Raw genomic sequence first — 19,722 nt, 5'->3', positions numbered from 1 at the left:
CCTCAAACTCAGAGATCCGCCTGCCTCTGCTTCCTGAGTGCTGGGATTAAAGGCGTGCGCCACCAACGCTCAGCTGGAAATAAACTGTTAAGCAAAAACACTTTTACAGCTGGTTTATTTCTTTTTTGCCCAAAGCCTGAGCTTGTTAGCAGTGTTACTGACTCACAGGTTCCCCCACTTCCCATTGTAAACTGGAGTCAAGGGTCAGTTATTTGGGGGCTAAGGATGTATAGCTTGACTAATATGTATATGCAGTGGGGGCTGGCTTTGATCCCTAACACCATAAAAGGGGAGAGCTATTTTTAGAATGGAAAAATAAATTTTTTTTAAAGTCTTAATATTTGTTTGACCTTTTACAAAGACATCCCCAAGCCTGGAACAACACTAACAGCATATTCAACACAAATACTTTCCTAACAAGCTATATTGATTGATGCACCTACATTTGAAAAAGTCTGCCCAAGAGAAAAGTGTAAACAGGTATTAGTTCAGACTTCTCTGGGCATCTCTACCATTCCTGGAGATTTTAATTGACTGCCCTTGAGCCATGAATCTATCCCCTGCTCAGTGCTTCTCCATAGTGTAAAAACAACTTCAAGAAACAAAGCTGAGTGGTACAGGGTCAGGGCTCAATGAAGACAAATTTCAAGGAAGGAGTGGTGTGAAGGTTTAAACAGGCAGTGTCTATACCTGAGGGGTGAGGCTGGCAGGAAAGAAGGTGTGACAGACTTTGTTATGGGCCATCATGTAAATAAATCCCAATAGGACGGATCCACGGGAAACCTGATACATTTCTCGCTGTCCTCTCCCATGGCTACTCTGACAATCACACAAATTTGTCATTTTTGGTAGCCAACCAGATTCAAGGGGAGTCACAGCAAGTGCAAAGCAGGCCTGCTTGGTGCCCCTCCAGCTCTGGCACTGGTGCTGCCTCCTTGGCACTTGGTTCAGGTCTGGGCTGCCCGCCAGGGCACAACAATAGTCAAAGGACAGGCTTTAGGAGAAATTTTTAACTAGCAGTTAATTTGTAAGTGTCGAGAATCTACAGACTTTAAATGACTGTATCTCCACCCAAACCTGGGACTGACCTATAGTGCCAAGATGCCCAGAGAAACAAGATGAGTCACCACCTCAGGAATGTGGGAGAGGGGAGGTTGTGTTATATATAAATAGGAAAGCCAGGAGACACTTGTTTGTTCAGGGCTGAAGTCAAAGCTAAGTAAGCCTACATGGCAATCAAGTAAATGTTTCTACTGTGTCAAGTCAGTGAAACAGCATATGATTACTTTTCTCCAGCAATGCCTTGAACACACCTATCTAGACTTTTCTCTTTGTGTATATTTACAGGTTAAGTGCACATATGTGAGTTTAAGAATTTGGGTACCTGCCATATTGAAGCCAGCTATGTTGGGTATTTTCCTCTGATGCTTTCCACTTGCCTGTTTTGTGTATGGGTGTTTTGCCTGCATGTGTGTCTGCATGCCTGGTACCTATGGAACCCCAAATGGGGTGTTGAATCTCCTGGGACTAGAGTTACAGTTTGGAGCCACCACATAGGTGCTGGGAATTAAAACCTGTGTCCTCTGGAAGAACACTCAGTAACAGCTGAGCCTTCTTTCCAGCCTTATTTTTTGAGCCAGGGTTCTCACTGACCCTGGAGCTCACCAGTTCAGCTAGACTGCTAACCAGAGATCTCCAGAGACTGTCCTGTCTGCCTCCCCAGCATTGTCATTACAGGCACGTGCCACCACACCCATGCCCAGCCTTTTACCTAGGTGTTGGGATTGGAACTAAGGTAGTCATCCTGGCAGGCAGGCACTTCACTGATTGAGCCACCTTCCCCAGGCTCCTGTCACCTTACATCTAAATGGTTCACACTGACTGAGTTACCATGTTATGAACAGATCATGTTGCCCTCTCAAGGGCTCCACATACCCATAGGACAAGCTGAGCCTCCCTCCACTGAGGCCCTCTCTAGAAAAATTCCATCTGTGACCTCCAAGGTTTCAGTTAATCAAAGAAAACAAGGGCCGTCTATTGTCAAGAGATTCTGCAAAGCTCACAAACCATAGCCCATCTAGAGTAGCAGTCACTCCACATTTTTTTTTCTATATGGAAATTACTAGAGGTTGTTCTGTTTTGTTTTTAAGTGTAAAATACAAATCATTGATAGCAACCAAAACAGAAACCTAGATTCCTTTCAAGGACACAGACAGTAACACTCAAGTAGTGAAAACAAATCACACACCCAAGTAGATCTGGCTGAACACTTCAAAAGCCAATCAGTGGAGCCCACAACCTTGTGCTTTGGATAAAGTCCTCCAAGTGGGTATACCTGGCTCTGACCAGCCCAGCTTTCCTCAGTATCCTAGTTAGAAAACAACACACCTTTGGTTCCTTTGGAACAAGGGTTCATCTTAAGATAAACAGAGTGATGGAGTGCTGTGTGGTGTTCACTACCCTGGAATGAGTCACCCCTCCATGGCATAGCTACAGAAAGATTTGAGTGTGTGTCTCAACAGGAAGCTCTGACTCTGCTGAGTTGGTAGAGGAAAGCCTTGTGATTTTCAGAATGTTGAATCCAAAAGTTACCTAATGAATGGCTTGAAGTTGTGGACTTGAGTGTTTTGTAACATCTGCAATTTTTTATAGTTTTTTTTCAAATAAGAAACTTAAAGTTGGTTATAAACTCTGATACCAAATTAATTTTTATAAGTCCTCTCAACATTTACTTCATAGATTACCTTACATAGCTAAAGCTGGCCCAGAACTCACATTCCTCCCATGAGCTAGATTATACTAGACCTCTGCGACTGTGCCCAACCATATAATGGATTTTTTTTATCTAACCTTTAAATACTCTTTTAATAATTAATATATGGTCATACTAAGGGAGAAACAGGAACTGCAAATTTACATGCATTACAACTATATAAAAATTTACTTACAAAGAAAATTAGCACAGGACCATCGAGAGAGCTCAGCAGATGAAGGTGCCTGGCACCAAGCCTGCTGACCTAAACTCAATCCCAAGGACACACATGGAGGAAACAAGCATGTAAAAAGCTGTCCTCTGGCCTCCACAGCACGCACACACACATACTAAAAGCTTTAAAAAAAAAAAAGAAAAGAAAAAAGAAAAGGCCGGGCATTGGTGGCGCATGCCTTTAATCCCAGCACTCGGGAGGCAGATGAAGATGGATCTCTGTGAGTTCGAGGCCAGCCTGGTCTCCAGAGGGAGTGCCAGGATAGGCTCCAAAAGCTAATTCTAGCTTTGGGGATCTGTGGGGGCAAAGTTTTCCCTCCAAATACTGGAAACACACCATAAGTGACATATGTAATTATGTAAGTACAGAAAGAATGTTATAAAAACTGAGTTTGAGGACAGCCTGATCTACAGAGCTAGTTCTAGGAGAGCCAAGACTATACAAAGAAACCATGTCTCAAAGAAAACAATATGTGTGTGTGTGCGTGCGCGCGCGCGCGCGCACACGTGCGTACACATAAGCATATATATGTGTACATATACATAGAGATATATAGATATACATACATACCGATGTTTAAAGATTTCTAGAATGTGTACTAACTCCCTGTCTTACATATTCATCTCTGGTCTAGTGAGCTGTGTGAGTGAGTGTCCATTTCCTCCATAACTTGGAGTGTACTGCTGACCCACAGGCTCATAACTGGACTTAAGACAGTGCCAAGACTCTGCCTTCACTTCCACTCCTCACATTTCTCATGGGTCAGAGTGGGTCTCCTGCCCAAAGAGTACAGAAGCTTGTACCCCAAAAGTGTTGGCACACAGGGAAGGAGCAAGCTTCCTGCTGGTTTTCTTTTGCTACATGCCACACAGGAAGACACCTATGTGCAGCAGCTGCCCCTGCCACCTGCAGACATGAAGTACTTACTGCTGTAAACATCATGCAGTACATAGAAAACGAAGAGTGGCCAGAGTAGAAGGACAACCTAGGAGAGAAGAAGAGACACGTTAATTTTATTTCCTAGAAGCTGAGGCCTTCCCCTCCTTTGTTCTCCTTTTCTGTTTGGTGCTTGTCATCAAGCCAGTGCCTGTGCATGCTTGGCTAGAGTTTGACCCCTGAGCCACACCCCAGTCCTAGACTGTTCTTGATTGTGACATCTCCTTGGCTCCAGATATCACAAGTGATAAGAGATGGAAAAGGAAATAATCACTGGAAACTAAAGAACACTTCAGTAAACAGAGCCACACCATCCTGAGTTAGGTGACCCCATGTTAAAGATCAAAAGCCATAGGGCCTGAGAGATGGCTCAGAGTTTAAGAGCACTTGCTGCTCTTTCAGTTGACCCAGGTTCGAGTCCCAGCACCCACATGAAAGCTCACAACTGGCTGTAACTCCAGTTCCAAGTGATCTGACACCCTCCTCCAGCCTCTGTAGACCCCAGGCCCGAGATGGTGTGCATACATACATGTAGGCAAAACACTCATAGTCAGAAGATAAAAATAAATTTAAAAATATTTCTAAAAAGATTATAAGCCACCAAAAATGTGAAGATCTGAAGCAATCTCAATGAAAATTCTAGCAAACGAGACACAAAAGACCTACAACAGGCAAGAAAAGCTTTAAGATGATGAACACAGTAAAGATGATCTTTACTATAAGGATGCAGTATAACCCTGACAGAGAAAGGCACACTGATGACTGAAACAGAGCACCTAGCAGCAGACCCACATTTACAGAATCACTTTATTTTCAACAAAAGTGCTAATAAAATTAAAAAAAAAAAACATGGATTTTGCCGGCAGTACACTTTTAATCCCAGCACACAGGAGGCAGAGGCAGGTGAATCTCTGAGTTTAAGGCCAGCATGGTCTACAGATCCGTCCCAGAACAGCCAGAGCTACACAGAGAACCCCTGTCTCGATCCCCTCCCCACAAAGATGGATTTGTCGATAATTCTGGAAACTGCGTAGTCTTTGGGAAAAATAAATACTCTTTTCTTACATTGTACATAAAAATAAATTCAAATGCTGGGCCTACTATAAAAGCTATAGATTTATAAAGCACAGGAGGGATAGCTTCATTAGAATCCCCAAACCACAAACTATAGTGCAAACAATCCATGAGGTTTCAAGGGAACTTAAGGGACATGGCTCAGACAGAACAGTGCTTGCCACTCAAGCATGTGGACCTGAGGATCCAGAGGATCACTGGGGCTCACTGCAAGCAAGGCTCGTGGGATCAGCTCAGCACACTCCAGAGACACTGGCTCAAAAGATAAGGTAGGGCATAATTGAAGACACACAATGCCGACCTCTGAGCTCCACAAGCAACCACACAAACAGACACACACAAACTCTTAAAAGTCTATGTTTCTATAATTCAAAGAGTATCAGTAAGAAGAAGAAAAAAAACAAGCAACAGATTTGGAGAAACTATGTCAGAACATGTCTCCAATAAGGCATTTATTAGAATAACTCACAATGCAGAACAAGGGACACTTTTTTTTTTTTTAATAAGAACGAGAGCTGAGCAGAGATTTCCCAGATGACAGGACAGAAAGGACAAAAGCCACATGAAGATACCCAGCAACACTACTTAGGGACAAAATACAAATGAAAACCACTGAAATACAGAAAACCTGCAGGATGACCAAAACAAGAAAGACTAATGACAAATAACATCAAGGACTCAAAGTAACCAGGACTCTCACACATTCCTGGGAAGGATGCAAAATGCCACAACCACTGTGACACTTGGTAGCCTCCTGGAACTGTGACAACATACATACTGCATGCTGTATGCCCAGCATTTCTACTACTAGGTATTTATTCAAGTAAAATAAAAGGTATATTACATGCACACAAATGTTGACAGCAGCTTTTACTTTGCTTCCTTTATTTATTTATTTATTTGTTTGTTTGTTTGTTTGTTTGTTTATTTGGTTTTTCGAGACAGAGTTTCTCTGTATAATTTTGGAGCCTGTCTTGGAACCCACTCTGTACACCAGGCCGGCCTCGAACTCATAGAAATCCGCCTGCCTCTGCCTCTGAGTGCTGGGATTAAAGGCGTGCATCATCACCGCCCAGTTTATTTCATTTTTTGAGACAGGGCCTCACTGTGTAGTCCTGGCTGGCCTGGACCTCACTATGTACACTAGCCTGGTCTCAACTCACAGAGATCTACCCGCTCCTACCTCCCAAGAGCTGGGATTAAAGGTATGGGCCACTATGCCCAGCTGAAGCTTTATTTTTATAGCCCCAAATTAGAAACAACCTAAATGTCAATCAACTTTCAAATGACTGAATCAGCAATCTGTAAAAATCTCCCAGAACAACATGGACGAACCATGAAACCAACATGTTAAAAAGTGAAGGCAAGATATAGTGGAGTCCTCACTGAATGATCTCCCATACAACATCCCAGAAAATATGAAACTGTAAGGGCAGAAAGTTGACACAAGGGCTACCACAGGCTCAGACAAAAACCTAATGCAATGGAAATATTTAAAACCTTGATTTAGGACAGATTCATGTATACAAACTATATGCTGGTAAAGCTATTTTAAAGGTAGTTCAGCTAGTGAATACAGACTGTTAACTTACAACTTCGTTTCACTTCACTACAGTATGAAAGTTAGCACTCATTGAGTAGAAACTTGTACTTTAAATATTTCCAATATACAATACAGAGTACAGAACTCTGAATCTAGGCACTGGTAGTTAGCCACAACTACCAGTCAGCCACATGACCAACAAGGAAAGCCAACGCTACTGAGTCTAACGTGTCAGTCACTGTGTGACAGATATTTAGGTTGCGTAGGTATAATGAATACATTTTTTACTTATGACATTTTCAGCTTACAATGACTCTATCAAGACATAACCCTACTGTAAATGAAGAAATGTTTGGCCACCGAGCCACCTCTCCAGCCTTTGAACCAGCATCTTAAGAAAAAGTTTACTGACCATGAAGTAAGTGATCCAGGTTCATTTTACAGCCTCATACATCATAATAAAAAGTTTCAGTAAATGAAGAAAAAAAAAAAAACACCATAGCCTAAACAGTAAATAAGGATGGAGAATTGGGGTTAAGGGTGGTTCACGATTCCACTTATTCCTTTGTGGTTCACGATTTCACTCACTCCACAATTGCCCTAGCTTCTCTTACCAAAATGGCAGTCAGCTCCTCTTTCGGTCATCAAAACCTTGTAGCCAATGGATAATACTCAAAGTAACACAAGTGTTAGAGGTCAGCACTCACCTGCCTTCCCTGACTTTTGCTGCATTCCCTCTACATATGTAGTTCTCAATATAGCCATCACTGCAGTTGATTTTTGACCAATCTGGGTCACAAACAGACAAGAAGTGAGGACGAAGTCTGCCTACAGAGTACTTGGCAATGTCAGTTAGGGACTGGCTAGCTGCAGCTCCAAACAAGAAGGCTCCAATGGCTTTGTAAATAGTGGCTATATAGTGATTGCCAACAAAGGAATTTGACTGCAAGGTGCCAAAGTGAACAGACAGACTCTCTCCAGCAATCATCTGAAAAAGAGAAAAACAGGATGATAAAACAATAAACAGGCAACTTTAAACAAACAAAAAGAAAAGCAAGTGCTAAGTTGCATATGATCTTTGTTCTAATTCCCCTTTTAAAACAATCAATTTAGGACATCTGATTCTAAATCACCAAAAGCACCAGGTTGACTGCAGGCACTCCTGACAAAGCCACTGCTGAGCCAAAAGCAGTGTTCAGTCTATATGAAGTAACAGTCCTTGCCCTTTTCTTGTATTCAGATAAACTGAGCTCCATAGTTGCAGTGACAGATCCCAAAAGACAGTTGTGGCTCACTCAAATGAAAATCTTCCTCATATAACCATGTTTAAAATCTACCAGTCTCCATTTCTCTCCAAATCCCTTTGAGTCAGTCATCCATCATACTAAAAAGAGTACTTTGGCCCCACGGTCTCGAAGGTCTGCCAAGGCTCAAAGAAAACAGACTCCTTCAAAGAGTCCTACTAAGAGACCAAACAAATACGTGGGACTCCTCCTTCCCCAGGGTGTTTTCATGTGATTCCCTCCCTTATTTCTCACCACTTTACAAAATGGAGTTAAAGTCTTCCCACGAACACACTGTGGACTGCTGTCATGGTCAGTCTGTGTGTGGTGAGCACACCAGTGAAATGAGTTTAGGGCAGAACAACTTCCCAGGTTCACCACTGTATCCTGAGAGATCCAGTTACAAAATGGACTACTAGGATTTGCTGTTCCAGTAAGACTAGAGGATGCATTCTCTGGCCCTGCAATCTACAGACACTTAGGGAATAGTAAGCTTGCTAACTTGAGGGTGACAGGGAGGTGGAGGGCTGGGTAACCAGGTTCCCTTTGAGATACCCACTTGCCTTCTCTACCTCACCTTAAACTTACAGAAGCAGTTTTAGAAAGCAGTCAAACACGTCCAATTAGGGTATGCAGAGCCAGTCTTGCCATAGGTGAAATAAAAAATGGCTGCCTTTTAGTGGAATCTCAAGAATCCTTTGCTAGCAATTCTTTCATTTGGCTTGATAGCTCCTAGAATCCCCGAGTCAGAGTCTTGCCAATTAGACTATGAACTTTGTAAAGCTGGGGTGGTTTCTTAACTTTTGTGTAGAAAGCTAAATTTGACACAGGAGCCTAAACAGGAGGTGTCAATAAACTTTAACCGAAGGTACTGCCCGGGGTAAAAGCCAAAACCCCTTCAACACATACCTCACAAAACATAGTCTAGCTGTTAATGAATTTATAAAACCCTCTTTCTGAGACTGGCTCATAGGAGAAGAAAACAACTTCTGGGGTCATCGCACCTGCACTTTTGTGCTAAGGGGTTACCCTTACCAATGTTCAATGGCCTTGTTTTAAGGAACATATTGCCTCTTTGGGTCATTAAGAGGATTTTAGTCATTCCCAATGGGCTTCTAGTGAGAAAAGGTTTCTGTAGCACATTATGGAGTTGATCTTTTTGTGGTGGGAAACACACCAAGTGCATTAATCACCACAGCTTAGCAGTGGGGCCCTCCACGCCTCAGCTGTTGCAGAATTGTGTTCCAGAATCAGGTGCACAGCTCCCTAGTCACACTCAGCACCAGCTGTAGGCACTTCAAACCCTGCTCCTGCCGCTGATGGAAGGAAAGCAGCTCTCTGGTGTGCAGAGCATGGGGCAGAGTACCAGCTGACCTATATAAGTAGCATAATCTAACACTTGCACTGGGATGGGGGAGACTCTAACGCTAACAAGTGCTTTGTTCACAGACATCAGTTTTTTAAAGTTACATGCTCTCCTCCTGACAGAAACAGCCAAAAGAAGTTCTAAATTAAGTTTTCTCTATTTGATCTGCAAACAACAGCCATTTTTCAACTCATTTTGATACATTGTCCTGACCTTTAATCCATTATACCTTGTTCTTAATCTTTGGTCAGGTCTACACCTAAGCCATCTGTGGCCTAATAAATCCTACAACTCAAAGTACTCCTCCTGTTTCATTTATTTAAGACAGTAAGGATACAATAAATTATTAATACACTGAAGAGAATGTTGCAGGGAGTGAAGCAGAATCCTTATAAAGGTAACAATTTTCTAAGTCTCTGGCTCATCCCTTTGAACCTCATGGCTTTCTCTTATCAGCTCCTTTATGTCCCTGTCTACACAGCATCCTTATAGTGTTCTTTCTTTCATTCAGGGCCTACTAGCCCAAAAGAAGTTTGAAATTGCTGCTGCACTCCACATCTCCCAGCCCTCCCAGACAGCTCTCCTAGCTTCCATTCCTTTATATACTCCTTATTCTTTCTGAATATCCAATAAAGGAATTATTGGGCTGAAGAGATGTTTACCAACCCCATCTACTATAACTTCTCACTGGCCGTTTCCTCTGACTGAAGCCCTCCCTCTTGTGTTTTGGCTGTCTCCAACTGACCACCAGTGTGATTACACATCATCTGTAAGTCACGCCAAAGGCCTGGCACAAAGTCTGAATCAATGACTTTTTAAAAATAATTCCCCCCACACACACAATTTTCTTTCTAACAAGTAAGTCAATTTATACAAATTTATACAACTCTGATTAAGAAGTGCCTGGAAAGAAAACTGAGTAAGTAAATCAGAATTATTTTAAATTAGTACATGAAGCTGCTGCCCGAAGCAGTTTTCTGCTGATACTAATTTGAAAATAGGAACTGGTAGTATTTTTGCTTTACATATATTTATTTGGGGAAGGGATGCACATAAACACGTGTGTGTGTGTGTGTGTGTGTGTGTGTATGTGTGTGTGTGTGTGTGTGTGTGTGTGTGTGTGTGTTTATAGAAATGCAAGCAGAGGTCAAAGAACAACTGCAGGAGTCAGTTCTCTCTTTTTGCCATGTCAGTCCCAGGGATTGAACTCCGGCCCTCTTTGGCAGCAAGCACTTTTACTTGCTGAGCCATCTTGCCTGTCCATTAAACAGTAGTTTCATAGCACCTTTAAAAAAGTAATGTGGCTTGGTGATAGTGGTGCACGCCTTTAATCCCAGCACTCAGGAGACAGAGGCAGGTAGATCTAGTTGAGTTTAAGGCCAGCCTGGTCTTGACAGAGCTACACAGCGAAACTCTTGTTTTGAAAAATCAAAAGGAAAAAAAAAAGTAATGTGAACTTTGAGGATCTTGATTCACATTAATTCCCTTGTCATTTTACTAAATGTAAAGATAGCATCTGAAAGACTGTGCTGAAAGTGGCTAAGTTTTTATTTATCTGAATATGTGCCTCTGTGTGTATGTCACACTTGTGCAGGTGCCCACACAGCCCAGAAGAGGGTGTCAGATTCTCTGGGCTGAAGTTACAAGTGGTTGTAGGCCACTCAGCATGAGTGCTGGGAACTGAATTGGATACTCTGGAAGAGTACCAACCCCTGAGCCTTCTCTTCAGGCCAAAACACTGTTTTTACAGCTCCAAGTTAATAAAGCGTTATTCCCATTTTAGACTGTTGTGTTAGGCCTGGAGGTACATCCTCACTGCACAGAGAGGCACCTGCTCTGCCACTGACCTCCACTTAGCGGGTCCTACAGTGTCATCTGTGACCTTTAAACTGACAGAGCACAACTGAAAGAACAGCATTCACTTTAAATGTGAATATATGAATCTAGTCTGACATCAGCTGCTATTTACAACTGTAAGACCTCTTCTTAAATCACTTAGTTTAAGTTCAAAATGTCTATTGTTTGTTTTGAAAGCCCTATTTTTGTTTTTACTGTTTGGTTTGGGCTTGGGTGTATTTTTATTGTACTTTTACTAAATGACTAATTATGTAGGATAAATGGCTAACTGAGGTACCTATTTAACACACCCAAGTGGACACTGTCCACTAGCCTCAGCATCGCCAGCACCTGTTACAGAGACATGATGTCTGACATCCTGCCACATACTCTAAACTCTCCAGTCCAGCTTCTCTTCTCTATGTGATCTAGCTGGACTCTTGGTTTCCTTGGCTCCTGGCTCCATCCTGGCCTCTTAGTTCCAGGTTCCTCTTTCTTCCTCTATCCCTCTCCCACTCACTCTTTCCCCTCTCATGGCCTGGTTCAATCACTACCATTCCAGATGCCTGCCTGCTCTCTCCCTTGTATTTATAATAAAAACCTCAACTCTTTAGAAGCAGTCATGTCCTTTTATTTCATTCTTTTCATTCAAATACAATATATTTTGATTATTTTAACCCCTAACACAGGAACCATCCTCCCCTTGTATGTGCATGTTTGTTTTTATGAGATTGAATTTTATTAAGTAGTCTAAGCTGGTCTTGAACTTTGAGTGCTGGGATTATAGGCATGCACCATCATGCTCAGGGAAGACTCTTTTTTTTTTTTTTTTTTTTTTTTGAGGCTGAGAGAAGGAGTGCCTGAGCACATGAGCTGGTTCCCATGCTGGAAAACACAGTGAGACCCTATCTCTAAACAGATGACTTCCTCCTATAAACCATCACAGCCTTGTTCCCCTTTACTAGTAAAAACTAAGTGTAGAGATCTGGCCAAACTAAAGAAATCCCTGATTTCTTCAACCTTTGCCAGATTGTAGGACAATCATGTGGGTTACAGTACAATCCCTCCACCAGATCCTAACAAGTTTCATGTAAGAGGCTAGGACATGCCAGGCTCCAGGACAGCCACTAGAAAATGCTAGGACTGACAAAGCAGCATCTTTTCTTCTGGCATCTCAGTTTTACAAAATAAACACTCATACAGTAGAAGGTTTATTTTCATTAGTTGTCTACCACAGAGTATGAATTAATTAATTTTCATCAGATACTAATACTAATACAGATACTAATCAGATACTGTGCTGATTTTAATGGTATTTCCAAATTAATTAAATGTTAATTTAACATTAACTCCAAAAGTTGACAAGGTACATGTTGTTGTCTTGTTTTTTTCTCTTGGGATCACACTTTTTTCCTTAAAATGTTTACATAAATATTGTTGCTTAAAGTCATAAGGCTTTTTTAAGCACAGAAATGTTTACTTAATACAATTTCTGGATGTAAAGGCCATAAAAATAGCCTAACACTGAACTCTACCTAGAGCCACACTCCCTAAGCATCCCACTGACAGACTGGTCAACAATAGCTACCACGTGGCTCAACTGTCAGTTTACTGGTGTTGGTAAAACTTCCATGATCACTGCTAATCATAGAACTGAAACTTTTTCTCACTGTTTATGGAAGAATTTAAAATTCTTCTAAAAAAGAGAAATGAGTTGAATGAAGTTTTAACGTCAGTTAGCAATTTTTCTTGTCTAGAACTCAGTACTAAAGAACAAGATATTCACAGTTACGATATCCAATGCAATAACAATGTGAGAAACACAATGCTATAACATTCAACAATTAGTCACATAACTACTGAAACAGTAGCAAATCAGAACTATAACAATTACAGTAACATAAAAAATTAGCACAAAATCTACATATACCGAGTTAGGCTCCAATTACATATTTTTTTTTACTCTTTTGACCTCATTTTTAAAAAATAGCTCCATAAAATAAGCCTTCCACTAAAGTTAAAAAAAATCCTGAGGGGATATACATGTAATCATTAACAAACCATCACAAGAGTAAGCCACGTGCTCAAAAGTTATAAACTTGGAAAAGCAGGTTTAACTTACAACGAGAATACTGAATGGAATGATTATTCCACCTAATAACGCATAAGGAATGGTGTCTTCTCTGTAAGGGTACTTGATGGACTCATCATTACAGAACACTCCTCGTTGGAAGGGGGTATGCCTTGAAGTAAGAATTGCAAAAGGCAATCCAGCTAGCAAAAAGGGAATAAATAAAAAATCATTAAAAATTATCAAAACTGATCAATGGCAACAACCATCCCAGAGACTTTAAAAATGCATTTGCCATGAAAGTAAGTAAGAGCACATGTAAAAAGGAAATGCAGAACGCATGCAGCAGAAGTTAGAAGGCTTGCCACGAGGGTAAGTGTGCTTTTTCTACAGGAAACAAAGCTTTAAAGTTCTGCCAGCCACTTTAACACAGGGCATCATCCAACCTTGTTTCTGCCCAAATACAATAAACCCTGGGGAAATCTCTTCTTGTGTTCTTGTCTTTAATCAACGAAGTCTCCAGAACACTCTCAAACTATCTGTCATAGATATTGTTTGTAAAAGGAAAACATTTTAACATTCCCCATTATGTCCTTTTTCACTACACATTTAGACAGACCAAAGTCACAACTAGATTAGGACAGTGTCTAAATTAACTATTCATTTGTTTCTTTGTTATACAGAGAATATTTAGAGCTGCCTTAGAATGGACCCTGAAGTAGAAGCAACTACAGACAATGGTGTCAACCATAAAACCACCTAACACACACCTGCTTTATCGTTACAGTTTTCTGTAGAGATTATGCCTCACACTCACCTCTTAAAACGTTTAAGTTTTGCCTAAGTGTAAATTTAGTAAATAATTAATGTAAATAATTCAGTTCTTCATGTCATTAAATATGGCCTATTCATTAGTTACAGCTTATAGTTCTGTAAAGAGATATGTAGTTCTGCAGAAACCCTCAACAAGTCCACTTCAAGACTGATCCAAGAAGGAAGGCTCTCCCTTAGGTGTTCCACTCTTCAAGCTATGTCTTGCCCACTAAGCTAGCCTATCCAAAGCAAGTTCAAATGCTTCTTCTCCATGAGGCACCAAGTCCTGATGGTCATCTGAAGTCCTCATTCATCCACTACAGTCCTAAGACTGAATGACAACCAAGCACCTGCTGCTCTGTGCATCATAGTATCAACTCTGTCCAACCTACAAGGGTCAAAGCGAGCAGATACTGTCATGTTTCTTTTATTGCTAGCTCCTCTACTATCTTCCATTTTCATTTAGACACTGAATAGCCAAAGTACATTACTTTACATGAATCACTTTGCCACCTCTTTAAAAACCCTTAAAATTGGACAAGATTCCCACAGCATTGCTTCTGACAAATGCTATCCTTAAAAACAAGCTACACTAGAGCTGACTTTGCTTATCTACCCTCTCACTCCATGCCTCTCATTGAATCCAATTCCTCCCAATTCACAACATGCTTGCAACCAGGGTAATAAGGTGAAATGCCCTGCTTTTGACACACATGCTATGGCTGTAGCACAACTTCAGGAGATTTACACAAACTCCACACTTACCAACATATAATGAGTGCTAACTACACAGGGCTGGGCTGAGCTGCCACTGCTGCCTGTCCTATAGGCTGAAACAGACATTCATTTCACACAGACATTCATTCATTTCACATTTACCAAGGATTATTGCAACTATGCTTCCTTTTATTCATAAGAACTCTGTACAAAATACTGGAAACTTTTACTGTCTACATAGCACATTTTTAATTGGTTGCATTTTCTTCAATCAGCATTGCTTCTTTCTGTAGTAAGGTATTTAGTATAGAAATTAAATATAGATCATTAGTATGCAAAACTCTTAAGCTTTTGTGTTTTTGATCTAAGGAAATATTCATATTAATAGCCTCAAATATTCTGAAAAAGATTAATAAGCACACCCCTTAAATACTAAGTTTTTTCTCATTTGACCACAAAAATCACATTAAATTACTCCTAAATTTACAGAAGGAAAAAAAAAGTTTATGTTCCTTAAGATGGAAGAAAAATTTACATACATGTATGATAAGTATCCACCTTAAAATGCATATGTAATTGGGTAAATAGTAAATATGCTGTATAAGGAATTCTCAGTGATGCCAGGTGTGGTGGCACACACCTTTATTCTCAGCACTTGGGAGGCAGAGGCAGGCAGATCTCTATGAGTTCCAGGACAGCCAGGCTATTACACAGAGAAACCCTGTCTTGACCCACCCCTCCAAAAAAAAAAACAAAAAAAAAACCTGAATCCTCAGTGCTATCAATGTTACAAGACTGAGTGAAACACAGTACATAGTCACCCCAGAGAAGAACAGAGAAAAGATCTAGTGCAGCATTTTAAGGGCCTGGTCAGTAAGTGTGGGTGTTTAAAATGGGAATCCCAGTAGGAAGGGATATAGGAGAAAAAACAATGGATGATGTAAAGGATTCCCATAGCTGCAAAGGAGAGAGACCATGTACAGGATGGATGTGACATGATAAACAATCACCCACTGAGACAGCAGGTGAGCTGGTGGCAGATCAGGATGGGGGAGTATGAGTCAGAAGAAAGGAAGTGTCAGGAGATGGAGAAGGTTTTCACTGCCAATCTTCATTAAAGAGCTTTCATGAAGAAGAAAGATTAGGAACCAGATGAGAGAGGTTCTGCGTGTAAAGCATGAATTCACCACAGATGCACTCTATTACAAATTGAAGTTTAGAAGGCATCAGAAAAACTTTTAAGTTGGTAATAATCACTCCTTGTGACCATCACAGAAACCTGTGAAATATATAATAACCTGGTGCAGTTTCATTTCCACCAACTAAACTCAGTACAGGCCAACCACAGGTGTCCATGACACACTTAAGATTCAAAAGCATGCTTCTAGAACCTCTCAGAAATACAAGACTGGATGCATGTGAGCTGGCACACAGCACTGGCTCACACACAAAAAGGCCAAGGACAAAGCACATTTACTGAGAGGAAGAAGTGACTAGCCTGACCCTCCCCAGTACAGAATGGAAAAGGTATCTTTGGCTTCCCAGTGCCAGGAGGCCTCAATGGTCCCACTATCTCAGGCTGCTGGGTACCTGCCATCTGTTTCAACAAACAAGTTTCACTCAAGCTAACGAGAAGCACTTTCTACTCCCTGCCACGCCCTCATCTTCTTCCAACAGGGGCAGCACAAAGGTTGCTTTTAGTTTTTTGGTTAGTCTACACAGTATAGGGAATACTTCCAGTTCAAATCCTTATGTGTGTGCCTAATTATTTCCTTAGAATATTTTATTTAAATTAAAGGATATAAACTAACATTTTTGACCAATTATTTTCCCCCAAATGTGACTGCACAGTACCAATTTACCAGCCACAGTACACACAAGTGTGGAAAATTGAATATTTAAACAAATAGTTGATGCTATCTTTGACATGTATGACACCCAAGGCAAGAATGAAAGGATTGTTTATGTTGTTATCAGTTCAAATCAAACATTTACTTTTACCAGAAAGATTACATCTCTTAAATCTCTTTTCATAATTTGTCAAATGACTATATCAGCCAATGTTTTTCTTAATACTTTAGCTGGGAAATTAATTTTAACTTCTCTCCTATTTTAAAAGATTTACGTGTGTGTGTGTGTGTGTGTGTGTGTGTGTGTGTGTGTGTGTGTACACCTTGTGCATTTATATGCCCACAAAGGCCAGAAGAGAACAGCAGCTGCCCCTAGACCTAGAAATCCAGGCAGTTGTGGGCCACCAATGTGGGTGCTGAAAACCGTGTTCTATGCATGAGCAGCAAGTGCTCTCAGCCACAGTCATCTCCCCAGCTTCCCTCCCCTCTTTTAAACAACTGTCAAGTAGAACTTGTACCATAAAACCCATCTATTCTACAACAATCACTACCATCTGGTCTTAGAACATTCACCGGCCTGTGTCATTCAGTCCATCCTCCTTCCACCAACCTAGGCAACCACTGATCTGCTTCTGGGCATTTCATATAAATGTAATCATACAGCAGGTGGTATTTTCTATGTACCTTATACTACTTACTATAATGTCCTTGAGGTGAATTCATGTTGTGGCATGTGTTTTCCTTTTTTATTGATACACTATTCTACAGTTAGTAATAAAGTAGGCAGAGTCTAGAAACAGACCCACACAAATATAACCAACCAGTTTTACACAGGTTAAAAAAATTTTAAAAAACAATGGGGGAGAGTCAAAGGTATTCAAATAATAAAGCATTTATAGACCAAAAAAAACCAGAAATAAGAAAAAATATATCCAGACTACAGGGATCTCTCTCCAAAACCTACAGTAAAAACTTAAAAGAGTTCCTGGATATCTGTTACAGCACATACACTGGAGGTAGTTACCACTTTCATATAGAAGCTCAGCACAACTCCTGTTGATGTCTGATATACAGGCACCATACCTGCAGAATTAGTAGCCATAAAGGACTTTTCTATGGAGATTTGGAAAGTGGTCAACTCTTAAGGATTTTTAGAGCTTTGAGGATTCCTGGCAATGATGTGTGGTCAGAATCAGAACCTTTACAGGATCATAAGAACATGCCCAACCCTCCCACCCCCAAAATGACATCCTGACAGGCATGATGGCACATGACTAATGTCAGTGTCTGAGGGTGAGGCAGCAGGACTGCTAAATCAATGGCAGCTTGGATATATAATGAGTTCCTGGGTTACCTGAGCTACAAGGTGAGACCCTATCTCAGTAACAAAAGACAAGAAATTGTCACCCCAAGAGGAAATGATCCATCAAGTCTACAGTCTCAGGCCAAAAAGGTGGATGAAAATGGTTTGAATTCATCCTTGCAAATGAATTCAAATGAATTGGGTCTGTGCCTACCCAACCCCTGGAGGTATGGTTGATATAATCATTGTCCACTGGAAGAAAACTGATTTTCCCTCTCCCGGCATCTATCAATTGTGAACAGTTCAATGACTAGAGGTGGGACTGCATGTCCACTCCTATCCTCCATGTTGGGATTTCGTTTGGCTTGAGCTTGTGAAGATCTTGTATGTGCTGTCATAGCCTCTGTAAGTCCATAGTGTGCACCATTCTTGTTATATCTGGAAAACACTTCCCTTGAAATCATCTTCTACCACCTCTGCCCCCTCTTCCACATAGATCCCTGAACCTTGAGTCTTCTCTTAACTTCTGTGGTTGTTTGAAAGAAATTGCCTCTGTGGTGGTTTGAAGAAAATGGCCCCCAAAGGGAGCGGTACTATTAGGAGTTGTGGCCTTGTTGAAGGAAGTGTGTCACTGTAGGGGAGAGCTTTGAAGTCTCTTTTGCTCAAGCTTCCCTCTGTGGCAGGATGTAGCACTCTCAGCTCCAGCACCATATCTGCCTACATGCAGCCATGATGACATTGGACTGAACCTCTGAAACTGTAAGCGAGCCACCCCAATTAATGTTTTCTTTATAAGAGTTGCCATGGTCATGATGCCTCTTTACAGCAATAAAACCCTAATTAAGACAAACTGTTTTAGGGACACTATTTGCACACAAGGATATTCAAAAGCACCTCACTCCACATCTTTATTTCTTGGGACTTACAACAACCTGCACTCTAGTCACAGGGGTAATTTCATTTAAGTGGTTCCATGATTAACTTTTAGCCATAAACTTTCTCAACCAAAAAAAAAAAAAAAAAAAAGGACTTGGGAATTTTTAAGTAAAAGAAATAACAAATTATGCTAAGGAAGACCATCAGGCTTGGCAGCAAGAGCCTTCAACTGCTGAGCCTTCTCACTAGCCTACCATAGTTCTTTCAAAACAGCTGACACCCAAACTCACCCTCAAATAGTCATGTCAAACCTAACTTGAACAGGTGATAGGACTACGACAAACTTTACCCTATTTGCTGTAACTAGTCATGTTTCACTGGGTAAATATTGCTGTTTCTGGTTATGAGTTGCTGACGTAGACCCTGATGAAGGATGCTGCTTAAGACATGTGAATTATATAATATTGAATAAACTTATAAAATTTTGGTTCCCAGAGCTTTAGATTTAGACTGTGGGTCTGTATTTGGAGAAAAATTTCACTACAGATGCTTCCAAATTCAACCTCTTGCCTTACTTATCAGATAGCCAAAAGGTTTTTTAATGTAGGAGAGGCCTATTGTATAACATCTGAATAGTAATGGCTTCTTATATTAAATGCACCAAATTCCCCACACACTTTTATCCCCACTGAAACAGGCTGTCCTTGATCTCAAAGAGAACCACCTGTCTCTGTCTCCTGAGTGCTGGGATTAAAGGTGTGGGCCATAGTTGGCTACACCATTTATGTCACAATATTATGGTCCTCTAGGATGGGGGTATTCCAATGTGAAAACACAAAACTGTTGTTAAAAACTGAATTTCTAAGTACCACCATGTTTTCCAATTTTTAAGCTTTAAAGACAACAGCATACGCAGTTATTAAGCTGCCAACCACTCCTCTTTCATAAGAACTATTAGGTCCAGGAACTATCGTTTAGAAGTAGAATGTTTGCCCAAGAAGCAAGAGCCTCTAGTATAGGTAGACCAGGTAAATAAAAGAACCAATAACCTGCAGTTGGAATAAATA

General features: G+C 40.8%; 1 protein-coding gene across 3 annotated transcripts in view; it reads right to left on the bottom strand.

The window, feature by feature from the left end:
* Positions 1-19,722, bottom strand: part of Plpp1 (phospholipid phosphatase 1) — a 59,360-nt gene that overhangs the window by 5,466 nt on the left and 34,172 nt on the right. For 2 of the 3 annotated variants that reach the window (XM_027401454.2, XM_027401456.2), the window contains exons 3-4: positions 7,248-7,528; positions 3,915-3,972 (exon numbers count right to left, since the gene is read on the bottom strand). In XM_027401454.2, the coding sequence (XP_027257255.1) occupies positions 3,915-3,972; positions 7,248-7,528 (339 nt within the window). Of the gene's footprint in view, positions 1-3,914; positions 3,973-7,247; positions 7,529-13,147; positions 13,300-19,722 lie in introns of all 3 variants that reach the window. The other variant, XM_027401455.2, reaches the window with a different exon arrangement.

This window comes from Cricetulus griseus, chromosome 2, assembly GCF_003668045.3.
Source record: "Cricetulus griseus strain 17A/GY chromosome 2, alternate assembly CriGri-PICRH-1.0, whole genome shotgun sequence".
Classification (NCBI taxonomy): domain Eukaryota; kingdom Metazoa; phylum Chordata; class Mammalia; order Rodentia; family Cricetidae; genus Cricetulus; species Cricetulus griseus.
The sequence above is the reverse complement of the archived record's forward strand: the minus strand, read 5'-3'. Positions and strand labels throughout refer to the sequence as shown.